Below are 16,014 nucleotides of genomic sequence, written 5' to 3' on the forward strand. Positions count from 1 at the left end.
GTGCCTCAAACACTTTTCTAATACAGGGAAGACAGGAGAGCGGAGCTGCCATGGGAGAATTTGCTGCCAAAGGAAGTTGCTTAAGCAGCAGTTTCATGAACTGCCAAATCCCAGTTTCCTTGTCCTTGTAGCCCAAGGCCCGAAGTCAGAATTGGCCAGGCCTGTCACAGGGAATGGCAGTGTGTTACTTTCCAGTTAGCGATGAGCTGGACTGTTGTCTCTAAGTACACATGCAAGGTCTTTTGTTTGATGTGTTTTGTTTTTAAATATTCAGAAGAAAAACCTCAAAAGATAAACAGAGGGGTGATTATTGTTATTATTTATAGACTATAAAAGTTCCTGTTACTGTTCTTTGTTTTGTGATTCATGATCCCCTTGGGTATAAGTTTCCTAGAATTCCCCGTGGAACATTCCACTTCTGAATATATCCAGAATCATCTTACCAAAGGCAGCTGTACTCCCATGTCCACTGCAGCACTGTTCATAATAGCTCACCTATAGAATCAGTCTAAGTGCTCATTAACAGATGCAGTGATAAGTAAATATGGCATACATGCTCAGTATTAGCTAACAATAAAGTATTAGGATATTAGCTAACAATAAAGAAGAATAAAATTTTGTCATTTGCAGCAAAATGGGTGGAACTGGAGGACGTTATGTGTTCTCCAGTTAAGTGGAGTAAGCCTGACGCAGAAAGACCAGTGCTCTGTGCTCTTCCTCAGATATGGAAGCCATATAAATAAAGTCAGTGTAAAAGGACAATAGTGACTTAGAGATTGAGAGTAGTAGTATGGGGGTCTGGGGTAAACTGAGGAACCTAAGTTTGATCACTGTATATTGCATGGGTATTTGAAATGTCATATTAGCTCCCATAAATGCATGCTAGAGAAAATTTTTTAAAAAGTAATTCTCATTTGAACTTATGCTTCGATTCTTGAAGTAGAAATGACCATCTTTCCCATCTCTGTTCTTTCAGGGTTGGGGCCATATGTTCTTAGTTCCATTTTGATCAACAAAAAACTATCAGGATACTTACACATCAATAAGGCTTCCCTTGTATAGATTCCTTCTTGAGTTTTATAAACCTGTGTCTATTTCAGATTCTACATACCTTATTCTAGTTTATTTTTCCTTCTGGGTCAAGGAAATAAACAGTTTGTTATATAATACAAACAGTATTAGTAGATAATATATTAAAAATTAATAAGTATTATTAATTACAGATTCCATCATAAGGAGAAATGACTCATGATGATATTAGAGATTACTATAAACAATGTATGATGCTTGCAGTGGTCATTCTTTTATACTGCCTACCATAAGCTCTTTGGAAAATAATTTTTATTGATTGATTGATTGACTGATTTTTGGTTTTTTTGAGACAGGGTTTCTCTGTGTAGTTTTGGTGCCTGTCCTGGAACTCACTCTGTAGCCCAGGCTGGCCTCCAACTCACAGAGGTCTACCTGGCTCTGTCTCCCCGAGTGCTGGGATTAAGGTGTGCGTCACCACTGCCCAGAGAAAGCAGTTTCTTTTAATAGTGTACATAGAGAGTTAAAGTATTCCTTTTTTTATTATTGAAACATAGATTCTTTTCTCACATAATATATTCTGATTACAGTTTCCCCTCCCTCTACTCCTCCCAGTTCCTCTCCACCTTCCTTCTAATCAGGATCTACTCTCCTTCTGTCTCTCATTAGAAAAGAACAGACTTCTAGGAGAAAACAGCCAAGCACGGCAGAACATATGAGCTCATATGTGAGTTCATATGTGCTTTGCTCATGTAAATTTAGAGGCCTTATTTCGTGGGTATCCTCCATCTCCGCTGGCTCTTACACTCTTTCTACCTCCTCTTCTACAGGGATCCCTGAGCTCTGAGGTCAGGGATTTGATGGAGACATCCATTTATTTCTGAGTGTTCCAAGATGTCTCTCTCACTCTACTTCCTTCTTTTTCTCTTTCTTCCTCTCTCCCTCCCTTTCTTCCCCTTCTCCCCGTAATGTGTGGCCATGTGTCTCTGCATTTGTTCACACCTGCTACAGGAGGAAGCTTCCCTGATAAGAGCTGAACAAGGCACTGATCTATGAGAATAGCAGAATGTCATTAGAGTCATGTTATCACTGATTTTTTTGACCTATAGTATATGGTTCTAACCTAGGTCCCTGGGCTGTCTTGGCTTAAGTTCTTGATCACCCAAGCAGTGTTGGGTATGGCTTCCATTCCGTGGAGTGGGCCTGAAGTCAAATCATTTATTGGTTGTTTCTTCCAACAAGCTTTATTCCACCAGTGCCCTAACATATCTTTCAGTCAGGACACCATTTTAGATCAAAGGGGTTGTGGTAGGCTTGGTGTTTACCTTCCTCTTTTAGTAATGTGCAGAGTACCTTCCTCTACCAAAGATGTTAGAATGTATTGATGAAGACACCAGCTACATCTGTAGGTGCCTTCTCTATGTTCATTGAGTTGTGTAGGTGTTGTCTTCAGCAATGCATGCACAAATGTCAGTTTGTGGAGAGCGGTGTATTGTCTTGGCAATAGTTTGGGTTGTTTGAGGATTCCCATGGGACCTCTTTTGGCTAACAACTCAATTATATGTAATTGAATCCTACTTCCTTTGGTGAGAAAAGGTGGACAGTTGGTATTCTGTCTCCCCTATTTAATGATATCATTTAGATTACTTTTATATATGTACATATTTTAGGAAGTTTCAACTATGTTAGGTCTCCTTACAACTCCTCAAATGGCACTTAATTTTAGCTATCTTTTCCTGTATTCTCTCCTTTGTCTCCCTCTTCTTTCACCCTCCCCCCTTAATCTGCTCCTTCAAGCCCTCCCATCTACTCATAATTAGCTATTCTATTTCCCTTTCCTAATGAGATCTGTATACTCTAGTCCCAAATACTATACCTACTCTCTGTGGTTCTATGGATTGTAGCTTGGTTATCAATGACTTGACATTAATATCCACATGTGATGATGTGAACAGTAATGGCCCCCATAGGCTCATGTATTCGAATACTTACTCATTAGAGAGTAGCACTTGAAGGGGTTAGGAAGTGTGGCCATGTTAGAGTAGGTATGACCTTATATGTATATCACTGGAGATAGGCTTTAGGGTTTCAGAAGCCCAAGCCAGCCATGCTGCCCCTCCTCTGCTTGCTGTCTGTGGATCAGGTGTGTAGTAGCTCTCACCTACTTTTTCAGCACCATGTCTTCCTGCCTGCTGTCATGCTCCCCACCATGATGCTAATAAACTAGACTTCTGAAACTGTAAGCAAGCCCCAATTAAATGTTTTCCTTTATAAGAGTTGCCATGGGCATGGTGTCTCTTCACAGAAATAGAATACTGACGAAGTCAGAAGTTGGTATCAGGGAGCAGGGTATTTGCTATGACAGACTTGATCCTGCTTCTTGTTGTTGGAATGTGGACTTTGGGACTTTGGATTAGGAAAGCATTTGGACATTTTAAATGTCATCTTAATGGGCCATACAAGTAGAAGCATGGAAGACAGTGGTGCTAAAAGCAATGTAGATTATGGCAGCCTGGCTCAAGAGATGGCAGAGGGTAAGAATAATAATAAGTGGCCTGGAGATCATTTCTTGTGATAATTTGGTGAAGAATGAGGCTACTTTCTGCACTTGTCCTAAAAGTCTGCCTGAAGCTAAATTGACGAGTTGTGAATTAATGGCTTTGGCAGAGGAGATTTCAAGACAGCCAATTTTGACTGTGTCCTGTGGTTGTTAGTGGCTACTCTTATGCAGATTTATAATGAAAAGGAACAAGGAGAAATACAAAATGTACAGTTTGAGGAGAAAAGGGGCAGCAGGAAATGGAATGGAACAGAGTCCTGAGTTCAAGGAGATAAAAAGTTTAAAGAAAAGCCTGATCCTGAATGAAATAAAGGGAATGGTAGCCTCAGGCAAGACCCTACCTAGCTAAGCCTCCAACTTGTAAAAAGGAATTAAAGAAAAGCTTAAGCAGAGAAGGAAATCATCAACAAAAGAAAGCTGATACAGATGTAATTGAACCAGGGGGCTAAGTTCTAGCTCCAGCAAGAGAAGAACTTGGCAGCTTCAGCCCTGCTGGTTTTCAGTCTTGCTTTGGTCCACCTCACTATGTTCCCTTGCCTCCCTTTTGGAATGATAATGTATATTCTGTGCCATGAATGTTCTAAGTATGTGACTAGCTTTTTTATTTTTATCTTGTAGGGATTATAGTTAAAAAATAGTTGTGAGTCTCAGAAGAGACTTTGAACTTTGAACTGTTAGACAGTGTTGAGACTGTTATGGACTGTAGGAGCTTTTGAGGTTGGTCTGAATGCATGCATACATTGTGATAGGGCTACAACCCTATGGGGACCAGGGAATGAAATGTGATAGTATGAATAGGAATGGCCCCCATAGGTTCATATATTTGAATGCTTGGTCATTATGGATTGGCACTATTTGAGGGGGATTAGGAGGTATGGCCATGTTGGAGTAGGTGTGGCATTGTTGGAGGAAGTGTGTCACTAGGGGTAGGCTTTGGTGTTTCAGAATCCCAAGCCAGGTCCAGTGGCACTCTCTGTGCTCCCTGCCAGTCCGGATGTAGAACTCTCAGCTCCTTCTCCAGCACCATGTCTGCCTACATGCTACCATGCTTCCCACCGTGCTGATAATGGACTAAATCTCTGAACTGTAAGCAAGCCCTAGTTAAATGCTTTCCTTCTTCAGTTGAAGGGCATCTAGGTTGTTTCCAGGTTTTGGCTATTACAAACAATGCTGATATGAACATAGCTGAGCAAGTGCTCTTGTGGTATGATTGAGCATTTCTTGGGTATATGCCCAAGAGTGGTATAGCTGGATCTTGGGGGAGATTGATTCCCAATTTTCTAAGAAAGCGCCATATTGATTTCCAAAGTGGTTGTACAAGCTTGCATTCCCACCAGCAGTGGAGGAGAGTTCCCCTAGTTCCACATCCTCTTCAGCATAAAGTGTCTTCAGTTTTTTTGATCTTAGCCATTCTGACAGGTGTAAGGTGGTATCTCAGAGTTGTTTTGATTTACATTTCCCTGATGATTAGGGATGTTGAGCAATTCCTTAAATGTCTTTCAGCCATTTGGATGAGATCTACATGAACAGCCTGGACATGAGTGGGAGCAATGAAGGGTGAAGGTCGAGGGAAAGAGAGTGGGAGATCCTAGCTGGATCAAGAAAAGAGAGGGAGAACAAGGAATAGGAGACCGTGGTAAATGAAGACCACATGAGAAAAAGGAAGAAACAAAGAGCTAAAGAGGCCCACAGAAATCCACAAAGATACCCCCACAAAAGACTGCTGGCAATGGTCGAGAGACAGCTGGGACTGACCTACTCTGGTGATGGGATGGCCAAACACCCTAATAGTTGTGCCAGAAACCCCATCCAAGGACTGAGGAATCTGGATGCAGACATCCACGGCTAGGCCCCGGGTGGAGCTCTGGGAGTCTAATTAGTGAGAAAGAAGAGGGTTTATTTGAGCGAGAATTGTTGAAACCAAGGTTGGATAAAGCACAGGGACAAATAACCAAACGAATGGAAACACATGAACTATGAGCCAAAGGCTGAGGGGCCCCCAACTGGATCAGGCCCTCTAAATAGGTGAGACAGTCGGTTGGTTTGATCTGTTTGGGAGGAATCTAGGCAGTGGTACCAGGTCCTGGGCTCGTTGCATGAATTAGCTGTTTGAAACCTGGGGTTTATACAGGGACAGGGACGCTTGGCTCAATCTGGGAGGAGGGGACTGGACCTGCCTAGACTGAGTCTATCAGGTCGATCCCAGTCCTCAGATCAAGTTGGCTTGATCTGGAGGAGGTGGGAATGGGGGATGGGCTGGGGGGAAGGAGAAGGGAGCAGGAAGGGAGAGAACAAGGGAATCTGTGGCTGTTATGTAGAACTGAATAGTATTGTAAAATAAAAAATAAAAAAATAAATGCCTTCCTTCATAAGAGTTTCCATGGGAATGGTGTTTCTTCACAGCAATAGAACATTGACCAAGGCACCACATATAAATAAATACATAACATTTTGTTTTTCTGGGTCTGGGATAACTCACTCAGGATTTTTTTTTCTAGTTTCATCCATTTGCCTGCAAAATTCATGATTTCATTTTTTTAAAATGGTAGAATAATCCATTTTGTAATTGTACCATATTTTCTTGATCAGCTCTTCTGTTGAGGGACATCTAGGTTGTTTCCACTTTCTGGCTGTTATCAATAGAGCAGCAATGAAATATAGTTGAACAAGTATCTCTGTGGGTAGGATGCAACATTCTTTGGGTATATGCCCAAGAGTCATAGATTCCCATCTTCCTGAGGAACCACCACACTGATATTCATAGCAACTGTACAAGTTTGTACTCCCACCAGCAATAGGGAATTGAGACCATTGATGTTGAAACATATCAGTGACCAATGACTGTTGATTCCTGTTATTTATTGTTGTTGTTGTAGTAGGTGGTGGTGGTGTTTGTGTGTGTGTGTATATGGTGTATGTATGTGTTTGTCCCCCCCCCCCTTTTGTTTTACATTGCTGGTCTGGGATTATTTATTCCCTTATGTTTTCCTATTATTTATTTCCTCTGTTTTCTTTTATGTAGTTAACCTCTTTGGGGTAGAATTTTCTTCTAGCATGGCTGGATTTGTATATAGATACTGCTTAAATGTGGTTTTATCATTAATGTCTTATTTTCTCCATCTATGATGATTGAAAGTTTTGCTGGGTATAGTAGTCTGTGCTGGCAACTATGGTTTCTTCGAATCTGCAGCACATCTGCCCCAGGCCCTTTTGGCTTTTAGAGTCTCCATTGAGAAATTGGTGTCATTCTTTTTTTTTTTTAGGTTTTGGGAGCTGACACATAGGAATAGGTATGGGCTAGGAGAAGGAGATGATGGGGTCTGCTTAGTTATCTGGGAATAGGGCAGAGAGGGAGGAGGGGCTGCTACAGGTGTTGTGCTACAGAACTGGGGATGAGATTTGTGGATTTTGAAGAATAGTTTTATTGGAAGACTCACATGGACATGGGAGAGTAATAGAAGTACATTGGACATTCTGTTGGAGAAGACATCATGAGCTTAGACTCAAATTAGTTCTAAATATCCTGTGAAAAAAGTAAGGATAATTTGGCTGAGAAGTAGGAGTCCTATTGTAAGAAAAGGAGAGAATGTTATTCTTTTGTTATTTGTTAGATATTCTTTTGTTATGTGTTAGGGATATAAGTGTGACTTAAATGATAATGAAATGACAATTCAGGATGAGGACACATAAAATCTAGACAAAATTTAATGACTGAATTTCAAAACCAGGAAAACATTGCTTGAAGGTTAGGGAGATGGCTCAGTCAATAAAATGCCTGAGGACCTGAGTTTCATTCCCAGAGCCCATGTGAAAACTGCTGAGCATGGTGGTGTACAGTTGTAAGCTCAGTGTGGGCAGAGATGGAGGCAGTCTTTAAAAACAAAACAAGAGAGGGTGGGTGGTATTTGAGGAATGATGCTCATGGTTATCCTCTCTTCTCCACATACAGACACCTGCACACATCTACACTCCCATATCCAGAAAGAGTATGGAATTTTGAGTTTGTACGAGGCTAGTAACGAAAATAGAAATGCTGGAAAGGAGACCTTTGTGAAGTAAAAGGATCAGCTTTGCTTCTGACTTGGCTGAGAATCCGCACACTGGGTGTCTTTGTCCTCTGTGTGTCTTCTTTCTCAGTGTTTATTATTCTGTAAAACTGAATTTGATTCTTCAGATACCTTTAACTATTGATTCTAGTCTTTAACCAATGTGAAATCTTGGGGGAAATACAAAGAAGTTTTGGAGGGCTTGTAAAAGTATTTTAAGTAGAGCTGTCTGACATTTAGTTCTTTTTGTTTTTAAAAATAATATTCTTGCAGTGACTCTTGTGTTTGATTTCACCCTTTTTGTTTCCTTTATTTCACACTGTATTGGTTGGATGGGGAATTGTACCCTAACAGTACTGGTGGATCTCATTCTAAACTGGAGGGACGTTTCTTTCTTTGGCAGATGGGAGATTCTTTGGTCAGAGAGACCTACGAAGGTGAATGCTTCCCAGGCTCGCCAGTTTAAACCTTGTATTAAGCAGATAAATTTCCCCACAAATCTTATACGACTGGAAGTAAATAGTTCTCTTCTGGATTATTACACCGAATTAGATGCAGTTGTGCTACATGGTACGGAGGACAAGCCACTGCTCTCTCTCAAGACTTCACTTGTTGACATGAATGATCTAGAAGATGATGACTATGAAGAAAAGGATGGCTGTGGAATGGATGGTCTTAACAAAAAGTTTAGCAGTGCTGCCCTTGGGGATGGGCCAAATAATGGGTATTTCGATAAACTACCATATGAGGTAAGCCAAAAGTAATTGCCATATTGAATATAGCACTACAAAGTTTTAATGCTGAAACTAATGCTCACTTTGCTAGCTATCAGAGGAATAGTATTGGTGAGACACATAAAATCTTGTGTGTTAGAGAGTTGCGGTTTGGAAAAAATTAAAGAAACTTATTTTAAATAATTTTACTTTTGTTTTTGGTTTGACTTCAGAGACTCTGGATTAAACTCTTAAACGTATTGTTCTGTCAGTACTTGGTAAGAACCCAGTACATAAACATAATAAACTGTACTTCCCTTTTCTTAATTGTATAGTAAAGCAGTCTATACTTGACTTTATACCTATTAGACTGAATATTAGTAGGAGAATGCTTATCCCACTTAATAGCACAGTTATTGTCCCTGAGGGTCATCTTCTTTACCATCTCTAGTCTATATTCGAACTATGAATTTTGGCCTAGTTTGGCCTAGTGTTCCTTTTATTAGAAATACCTGTTTGATATCTAGTTTGAAATTTTGTTTTCAGTGTGTCTCTTTGGGAGTCTTTCTGTGGTTATTTAACCTCCCTAGCTCCAGACATCAAATGCCAGGAATATTCTGTAGCTGTGTGATGCCAAAATCTGCCCACCTGTTCCTAATGCCCTAGGGTCAAGTAGACTAGGCATTTTGTCTTTTTTTGAAAACTGTATGCTGCTAAAATACAGTGTGATCCTTTTTTTATATGAAAATTTTAGATCCAAAAACCCATCTAGATATCATTCTTATAAGTGGATGAGTATTTTACTTTTGATTATAATGATACAAGTAGCTAAACTTGCATGAAATGATTAGGCAGCCTCATGAATGCCAAGGAGGTATATAGTAACTCCATCTGTTGAACAGTTTACAGTTAAAATGCTGTGGTAAATCTCTAAAGTGGCTAAAGTTGTTAGGTATAAAATTTAAGGGTCTAAAATGTCAGTCAGTAGACACAGACACAGGGTTTCACCCAGTCCTTTCTGGACAGGAATATCACAGATTATGGAAGGTCATCCATACCTTTCAGGGAAGAGAGAGGCTACATGGGAAGATTGAGTAGGGAGAGATGGGCTGAGATGGTGATATGCTATTCCTTGGGGGCTCTGAGATCTGCTTAGAAGCAGTTCACCTCTAGAAAGTGAATCACTTTTCATTTTTACCTACTTCTAAAAATGGCTAAGATAGGAATTTAGATTTAATATATTTTAAATGATTTTGAGTTTTATCCAAACCTGATACTACCTAGCTTATAGCATTAAAAGGAGTGATGGAGGCAGAGAGAAGTGACTATTCAGAGGTGAGAAGAACGGCTGTAGCCTGATGGGAATACCAGCATTTCTGCATGTCTGCAGTTAGATCTGACAAGGAGAGTGCAGGAGAGGCCACATTCACACTGACAGCACTACAGGACTGCTTGCATTGCAGAAGCACCTGCTCTACTGCATCAAAGAGCATCCTCAGAGTTTACCAAGAGCTTTGCACTTTTCTCCAGCTAGCCAGTGGACTGTGGGGTGCTGTGATTCTCTAGTGCTTAGTAAAATTGGTTGGGATGGGGTTATGGATATTTTGAATTAGTAAATAATTTGCTAAATATCTAGAGAAGATAAATGATTATAATTTCATGCTTTACATTTTTGAATGGAAGAGAAGGATATAGAATAATAGCTAATATTCTAGAAATTGCCCATAATATTCAGGCAATTTTATATATGTGTTTTATTCCACAATTAAGAGCATCTAAATGAGCCAGGCAGTGGTGAGGCATCCCTTTAATCCCAGCAGTTGGGAGGAAGAGTCAGGCGAATCTCTATGAGTTGGAGGCCAGCCTAGTCTACAGAGTGAGTTCCAGGATAGCCAAGGCTATGCAGAGAAACCCTGTATCGAAAAACAAAAACAAACAAACAAAAAGAGGTATAAATGAGAGAGGGGGTGTGTATAAATTTATTGTAGGTGTAATCTGCCTCAGTGAAAGGAAGCAATGGGAGCTTCAGTAGAGGAGGAAGGTCTCTGTGGAATGGATTGTGAAATTTTGGCTTCTTTATATGGTGAAAGGTAAGAGCTTGTAGAGTTTCAAATACATGATACAACATACTTTGTAGAAGCAGCCAGGAGACAGAACCAGTATTCTGGAAGGGGCACTGATTAGGTGTGATGAAAAAGGGTGTCAGGTAAAGAATCAGTGTTGTAAAATGGACTGAACAGTCTCATGGACTAGATTGAGGTTCAAGAGCCAGTTGATCAGCTGAGTTTCAGATCCTTTTGAATACATCACATCCTCTGTTCATTGTGTTCCTCTAAAGGTGCTTCAAGGTAAGATGTCCTTATGAACACAGCTTAATAGACAGTAGATACTGTATTAGTGACGATTAGGAGCTGTGTCCATTTGGTCTAAAATCTGTCATCTTTTATTTAATCAAACTCCAAAAGAGCTTCTTCACATGTTAGTGTCATAGTTTTAGTGACTTTTCATTCTTTTTATATTTTGATATTTTCTCAAAAGGTTATATTAAGTATCAGAATGTCATATATTAATATTTTATGTCTTCACATAGTATATACCTTTTAATATGGAGACTTTGGTTTGGACTATGCCAGAAGATGCTAGAGTTTGTTTAAGTATTGACTCACCAGGAAGAAATGAGCTATTCATCATCTGATCCAGAATGTCTTTTTACACTAACTGTTTAAAAGTTCTATGGAGCTAGTATGGTGGTACATACCCTAACCCAGCACTCAGGAGACAGAGGCAAATGGATCTCTATGAGTTCTAGGTCAGCCAGTGCTATATAGTGAGACCCTGTATCCGAAAAGAAAGAAAAAGAAAAGAATTCTATGAAAATCAATTTGAATATTTTTGTTAAAAAACACATTATTCTGTAAATTTTAAGGTACCTCATTTGCCAAGGTCAGACAATTCATATTTTCTTTCAAGCATTTAACAGTCTATGAATATTAAACTTACATATAATAAAGAATTAATTTTTATGAATCAGTGTATTACTATATAAGACTAAACAAGAATAGATAATTTCAGACCATTTTGTTAATATTTATTTATTGCTACATAAATAAAATATGCAAAATAGAATTATTTTAAAGTAATACAAAGATCATTAAAGATTTATTCCTGGTATTTAAGCATATTTTTATATTAGAGAGTCAGGATGATAATATTACAGTACTAAGTCAAAAGGACAAAATCTCAGGCTCTGCTCTAGTAGGTAGCAAAACTAGGAGTCAAAGCTGGAGAGGTATCTGTATTTTTATCCATTTTTTAAAGTAAGTACTTGGTTATTTGTTAACCTAGCTAGTATATAGTTATGAAGCACTAGAAATACCGGGTCCTGGATAGTAGCCACTAGCTATATGTATTCTTGAGACATTTGAAAAATGTAGCTGAGCCGGGCGGTGGTGGTGCACACCTTTAATCCCAGCACTTGGGAGGCAGAGGCAGGTGGATCTCTGTGAGTTAGAGGCCAGGCTGGTCTACAGAACAAGATCCAGGAAAGGCACAAAGCTACACAGAGAAACCCTGTCTCGAAAAATTAAAAAAAAAAAAATGTAGCTGAATTGAGATGTCTACAAAGTGAGTTCCAGGCCAGCCAGGCCTACAGAATGAGACTATGTCTTTAAAAAATATGTTTATTCAAGTTTTGAAACTACATATGTATCTCACCTTCATGGCTCATATTAAGTGAATTGAATTAAATTGAATTACAAACAGTGTTATTTAAAACCATTCTAAAAGTTTTAGTTAGTACTATAGACATGAGAGAGATAAAAGGTGTAATTTTTGAAAAGTAGGCTATAAAATCATTTACAGACAAAATGATTATATATTAGAATATTCAGGAGAATTAGGCAATAAAAATCGGTTGACATATGTCAGAGTTATAGATAAATACCCATAGCTTTAGAAACTCCTGGGACATAAAAGATTATTAAATGTTAAGTCATACAATGCCCTTTAGTAGAAGGATACAATAAGATAAAAGTGCCATGCATATGTATCCACATACACATGGATCCTACAAATATAGTGTCAGCTTTTCTTAAAGTTACAATGTGCTTAATGAAGTCCCAACTGAAATATAAACAGATTTTTTATTTGAAAAGTTCACCTAAGAAAATGAAAATAATGAAGAAAATTCTGGAAAAGTGGTCATGATTCTCACCTTCATTCTAACATATACAGTTAAACTGTAGAAAACTTGGTTCACATTGAAGGTTATTGAGATGAGAGAAATGGTGGATAAATAAATAGTTGAGTCCTTGAATAGACCAAGAAGAAAGAAGAAAACATTTGGGATTAAATTTCTGTAATTAACAACAGTAGCAAAAATAAAAAGGAATATGAAGAAGAGGTGGTGGAGGATGAAGAAGAGGGCTGGAGGAATAAAGACAACTCAGTGTGTCCCCCACCCTTGTGCCTTACAGAATGGTAAAGTTTAATACCAGTAGTGTCAAGTACGTAAGTGAATGGATACTTGTATACACTATGAATATATAAATTGATGTGAACATTCAGAAGAGCAACTTTTAAATGTGTGTAACTTACTCTAAAGATATATTGCCAGTTTGCCAAGATGAACATGAATACATAACACATACACACAATGATATTGCAGTATTATTTGCAATAAGAAAACAGCAGAAAATACATCAATATACAACTATTTTATTGTTATTGTGTCACATGTGTGAAATGGAATAAGGTAGGTCTGTTTGTACAGATAAAGATCTACAGGATATGTCATTGAATAAGAAAAGCAAGATGCTAAGCAGTGAATACAGTCTCATCCTTTTAGTGCATAACCAAGAATAGACGGTCATTTATCTGGAAGAGATCAGAAAAGAACTATTAGTAGTGCTTTCCTCTGGTGTTTGTGTATTGGGGGAGTGTTACCTCATTTTCCACATTTCTTCTGTATTTGACTTTTCTGATTTTTTTACCTGCATGCTTTTGTTTGTATATGTCAACAAGGTTATCTGGATGATGGAAATTTGTTAAGGTGTTTGGGTATGATAGGGATTCTTCAGTGGTACTTTTCACTTAAGGAGACTGGGCTGTTATTGAATACATCACGGACACTTGAAGCTAGTGAGCAGGTTGAGAGAATCAGGGGATGGAAAATTGCTAAAAAGCACTATCAGGAGAAGGGACGATTTAAGCTGACCTGAATTAATGGGATTTGTACTTAGAGACAGGTAGACCAACTATGCCTACATCATCATGGAGGATGATGAGAATTCTTGCTAACTTAATGATTTTGTATTTTGTTTGTTTTGGTAAAATTGGATTTTATAAAGCAGCAAAAATTAGGCCCAGGAGAGAGTCTAGAAAACGGACTAAGTATTGGTCAAAGAGAGAATCTTTTCAGCTTTTATGCAAATAATTTTTATTTCCGTTTTTCTAATAAGTATGTATGCAAACGTACAACATCCTCAAGTAATTTTTACAGCCAAGTTCAATGCTAAAAATAAATAGCAAGCCTTATTAAATACAATATGTTAATCAACAACTGCTCTTGTTTTATAATACCCTTGAAACTTCAAAGACTATATTGTTCATCTGAATGTTAAAATATTTGGCACCAAACAATGAAATTCTGATCGGACATTAATACTGAATTTATATGATCAGTTGAAGAAGATCATTTATGCTAAAGGGTATAATTACTTACAGAGAAAATTCAGATTGTGTTAAATGAAAAAATTTACCTTCTCTCATCTAATTTTTTTTTTATCATTAAGCAAATACACAATTTTCGTTATGATTCTTGGTTCAGTTTAGGCCACTTAAGACATTGTTCTTTGAAAACTAGTTTAGAAAGCCCCAACTGGAAAACAAATCTTATTCTAGTTCAAAGAGATAATTGTAATTAAAGTTATCTTTTGTTTCCATTTTGTTAATAATGTATGTTGCCCCATCATTGCTGCTAGCTGCCTTCAGTGGGATTCCTCTTTTCTCCTGACCTGGAATTCTGTGTTGGCTCCCAGCTGTCCCCTTCCAGCTTCCTGGAGCACCCCTGTGTTACTCTTTTTCTTTCATAAAATGTACTGTGCCACTGTAGTTTGGATCCTTTCCACAGTCCTCATTGCTTCCAGGTAAATCCAGAGAAGCTCTGGGTAAGCCCATTCTTACCACTGGACTCTCTTCACCTGCCCCCCCACCTATAAATGGTACTTGTCTGGCAGGAGTATACTTGCTCTCTGGAGTCAGGTCCTGGTAGGGCTTCAATGACACTGTGTGCTTATCTTTGTCAGTGTTAGGAAAACATCCTGCTTACTGATTCCACCAGTACAGAGTGGAAGTTCTTTTCTTTTGTTTCACCAGTGACCTGCATGTAGATAATTTAATCTCTGAACATTTTTATTATTCAACAATTACCAGTGTATGTATCTTTGTACAGTATGAAATGAGTTGTCAACATGAGTTGAGAATTTGAGCGGTTTTTAAATTCAGTCAAGTCTATGTATGTATAGTATGTATGTGTAGTATGTTTCTATTGGATACTTTGGTGAATGTTGATTTATCTGTTTTGTGAAGATACTGTTTGAAACTGTGATACTGCTCTTCGTTAGACCACAGTCTGTGTTTGTAAAAAGTGACACCGTCCTTCACTCTTGATGACATTGGCTTTCTGTTTTATATAGCTCATTCAACTGATTCTGAATCATCTCTCACTACCAGACCTGTGCAGATTAGCACAGACCTGCAGACTTCTCCACCAGCATTGCTGCGACCCTTTGCAGTATCTCCACCTCAACTTGCAGCCGTACTGGGCGAAGTTAGATGACGCCTCACTGGAGTTCCTACAGGCTCGCTGTGCTCTCGTCCAATGGCTTAATCTGTCTTGGACTGGCAACAGGGGGTTCATCTCCGTGTCGGGATTTAGCAGGTAGTTACAAAACCTTGCTGAAGCTTTTTATCAAGAGACTAGACTTGTATGTAAGTGCTTTCACGGTACAGTTTTTAAACTGTATTTGTCTATTTTATAAGAATCAAAAGATATCAAGTGCTTGGTTAGAATATTGATGTTTATAAAAACGAATGAGTGTGAACTATCCTCTTCAGCTAAACTTCATAATGATGTAAGGGCCAACTGTATCCTTTACTTCTTATTTAAATCTCAAGTGACTTTCAACTGAACTGCTTTTTTTCTTTCTCGTATTTTCAGCACAGATGATTAACACATTTAAAAAACTATTTCCAAATCAAAATCTACCTCTCTAATGTGATTTGTCAGAAATGGAAAACAATTTATTACAGAACATTTTTAATTAAATCTTAATTACATGTGCAATACATCACCCAAATTTAGAAGCTCATTTAAGCTAATTATGTTGAAAATGAAATTGCATGCTAAATAGAGGACGGCGCTTGCAGACCTGCCCAGGTGTTTCTGCTCCTTTCTATTTAAGCATTTAGTTTCCTTACTATTAAATGTCACCTGTTAAACATTCGAAAGCTTGCAGAAGTGCATATTCATTTAGTAATGCCATAGTAATTTTTCCTAGGATCCAAACAGGTGCTTTTCTCTTAACCTTGATGATTGTTCTTGTATGTGCCATATGATCCCATCATTTCCATAAAGTCAAACATGGAGGAGAAACTTTAGAGACAC

At 38.4% G+C, this 16,014-nt stretch overlaps 1 protein-coding gene across 2 annotated transcripts in view; it reads left to right on the forward strand.

The window, feature by feature from the left end:
* The window catches only part of Fbxl4 (F-box and leucine rich repeat protein 4), an 81,834-nt gene that overhangs the window by 22,936 nt on the left and 42,884 nt on the right, over nucleotides 1-16,014 (forward strand). For both annotated transcript variants that reach the window (XM_076564010.1, XM_006979253.4), the window contains exons 4-5: nucleotides 8,039-8,384; nucleotides 15,044-15,288. In XM_076564010.1, coding sequence (XP_076420125.1) covers nucleotides 8,039-8,384; nucleotides 15,044-15,288 — 591 coding nt within the window. The remainder of the gene's footprint in view (nucleotides 1-8,038; nucleotides 8,385-15,043; nucleotides 15,289-16,014) is intronic.

This window comes from Peromyscus maniculatus, chromosome 2 (genome assembly GCF_049852395.1).
Source record: "Peromyscus maniculatus bairdii isolate BWxNUB_F1_BW_parent chromosome 2, HU_Pman_BW_mat_3.1, whole genome shotgun sequence".
In the NCBI taxonomy this organism is placed as follows: domain Eukaryota; kingdom Metazoa; phylum Chordata; class Mammalia; order Rodentia; family Cricetidae; genus Peromyscus; species Peromyscus maniculatus.